At 53.5% G+C, this 2,574-nt stretch overlaps 1 protein-coding gene across 1 annotated transcript; it reads left to right on the forward strand.

Moving 5' to 3' along the window:
- On the forward strand, window positions 1–2,326 carry LOC34620565 (VAMP-like protein YKT61). Its single transcript, XM_026334247.1, has 4 exons — window positions 1–197; window positions 530–710; window positions 1,300–1,440; window positions 2,171–2,326. Exons 1-4 carry the CDS (start codon window positions 1–3, stop codon window positions 2,324–2,326), a joined length of 675 nt encoding a protein of 224 aa, XP_026190032.1.
- Window positions 2,327–2,574: the final 248 nt, after the last annotated feature.

Genomic DNA, 2,574 nt, shown 5'->3' on the forward strand with positions numbered 1-2,574 from the left:
ATGAGCAGCGGGAGTGGCAGCGTATCTGGCGGCGGGAGGGGAGTACCAGCTGAAGGTGGCAAAATTGCACTGTACTCCCTCCTTGTTTTCAAGTGGCACAGCGAGCGCCCATTGCTCCTCTCCGCCGCCGTCGATGTATCATCCTTCCCCTTCTTCCACAGGTCCACCATGAAGGAGCACATCATCTTCCACTCCAGGTACCTCTCGCACGCACTGTATCAAGGCCTATAACCGTCGCTTCCCTTCCCCATCCAGCATATGAGGGCTATATACACGCGTTAGGGGGCGCGAGCGCTGCATCCGTGCAGTGGCCCATGAGCCGCTCGCCGCTCCCACTGCCTCTCTTCAAACCCTCTCCCGTCTTTACCCCCATGTCTCCTCCAGAGTGGCCAGCAAAGATACGTATTCGGGGACTCTGCAAGAACGAATGTATCTTCTCCACTGCACGCCCTGATACCACAGGGGTCTCGGCGCTTGCGCGTATCCCATCTGCCTGCCCATCATTCACTTGTGTACCTCTGCAATGCAGACTCATCGCCGCGAGAACCCCGCTTGGACGGCGGCAAGTCGTGGAGTTCGAAAACAAAATTGGCCACTGCCACGTTTACTGCCACCCTAGTGGACTGGCCATCACGGCTCTCTCTTCGGTCAGCTATCCCATGCGCGTCGCTTTCGGGCTAATCAATGAGGCCCTCAGGCTCTTTCAAGAGGTGTGCATGCTGTTTCCGCCGGAGAGACATGCCTTTCGGCCCTGTTGTTCACTGCTATCAAGCCTCCTTTCCAACTATCTGTGTCTAAATATCCCTTCGTGCACCCGTCTACTGCACATATATATATATATGTACTCGCGCGCTTCCCCCCCTTCCCCCCATCAGTCTCGTGTGTTTCGCTTGCAGCTTTGCTGATTGATCTTCTCTGTGCGGGTTCCTGCGCCCGGTCCTCCTTACAGAATGAAGGAGCAGGGTAGACGCTGATGGGGGATGGTGGATTTTTTCTGCCAATTTTTGAGTGCCCCTCATCAGCTGCTGCCTCTCCTATGCCTCCTTGCATGCTGCCATTAGCCCTCCGATGCCCATTAAGGCCTCGCTGAAGTGCTGCTGCCTCCTGTAACTTTGTGCTCGAAGTCTGCTGCCGTATCTCGTTGCCCCCTTGACGGCGTCTTTCTGGTTCGTCCATTTCCTGACCGCTCAAGGGCTGCAGCTAGCAGCTTTTCTACTGTATCTCTTCTCATCTGCCTACTTCCATGAAGCTGATATTCCTGCTCCACCGCCTTCTGCCTTTTGATGCGATTCTCGACAGAAATGTGCAGGGCAGTGGGAGGGCCTCACAGAAGACGCCCCAGGAGCCAATATGCTACCTGAGGGTGCAGATATGCTGAAGAAGTATCAAAATCCATTGGAAGCAGACAAGCTTTTAAAGGTTCAGCGGGAACTTGATGAAGTAGGACACATGAACAGCCCACTTTCGCGCTTCCCTCAATTCTGGCCTTCCGCCATTGCGTGGTGGATTTGTGCCTCATGATGATTCTTTGTCTGTCGCCCATGGCTCTTGCGTTGCCTCTCTCTGTGCTCGTCTCCGGCAGTTGCTAGTGAGCAGGGGCTCTAGCTTTGTTTCTGGGGAGGTGATGATAGTGTTGAGTCATAAATTAGCTCTGCGGTTGGTTCTTGCCCCCCAGCGTTGCGTGCTGCTGATGCCTCTTTTTCGGCAGACTCCTCGGCTGTGGATTGTATTCGTACCTTTGTTCTACCCCGCTTTTATTCAGTGCTTGTTCGTGCCAAGAGCCCTTTACCTGCCTTTCTCTGGTGCTGTTACTGCCGCTCCTCCTCCTTGCTCCCCTTCTCCCTCCCCCCCCCCACCGCTTCCTCGCGGTTTTCATGTGGAAAATGGCGTTGCTTTAGAGCGCGCGGCCTGCTTTACATTCCCTCCCAGCTCCCCTATTTTCTCTTTGCGACTCTACTTCCACCTTTTGTATATAAGGTGCCTTTTGCCCTTCTTGCGAAGACTATGGTGTGTGAATGCTCTCATTTGTATTCCTTGAGCATGGGCCTCGATCTTTCGACGGTTTATTATACACATTAAAACTGGCTTGAGAAAATTTTGGCTACGCATGGATTCCTATGTTGTCTACATGTAAGTACCTAGCCAGAAGGTTCTCTGCCTTGCTCTTCAGGTCAAAGACGTTATGCTCAAAAATATAGACGAACTGTTGCAGCGGGGCGAAAAACTGGATGACTTGATGCAGCGCAGTGAGGACCTCTCGAATACCTCCTACCAGTTTTATCGGCAGGCTAAAAAGACAAACAGCTGCTGCAGCAGTCTGTATTAATGCCCTAGCCGGTGTTCTGATGCAGTTGCTCAGTCAGATGATGTCCTACTGTTGCAGCATGTTCTGCAGGGGCTCAGCACGCCCTTGCTGCTGCCGTATTCACTGCCAGTCAGTGGTTAGGCCTGGAGTCCGCTGCTGGTGGTGCAGCGGCAGTCGGGCTTACTGAGTCCTCTCCGCTGGTTTTGTTTTTTTTAAAAATCCTAGACGGAAGTAGTAGGGGACGGCGGGACGGGGCAGGCCCCCTTTTC

This window comes from Cyclospora cayetanensis, unplaced genomic scaffold (genome assembly GCF_002999335.1).
Source record: "Cyclospora cayetanensis isolate NF1_C8 unplaced genomic scaffold, CcayRef3 CcayRef3_contig_39, whole genome shotgun sequence".
NCBI classification, from domain to species: domain Eukaryota; phylum Apicomplexa; class Conoidasida; order Eucoccidiorida; family Eimeriidae; genus Cyclospora; species Cyclospora cayetanensis.

Excerpts from the sequence above, each read along its gene's own strand:
- LOC34620565 (XM_026334247.1), top strand. The coding sequence starts at position 1 with ATGAGCAGCGGGAGTGGCAGCGTATCTGGCGGCGGGAGGGGAGTACCA. Across the intron at positions 711-1,299 it reads CCCTCAGGCTCTTTCAAGAG|AAATGTGCAGGGCAGTGGGA; the intron begins GTGTGCATGCTG and ends GATTCTCGACAG. Across the intron at positions 1,441-2,170 it reads TTCAGCGGGAACTTGATGAA|GTCAAAGACGTTATGCTCAA; the intron begins GTAGGACACATG and ends CTTGCTCTTCAG.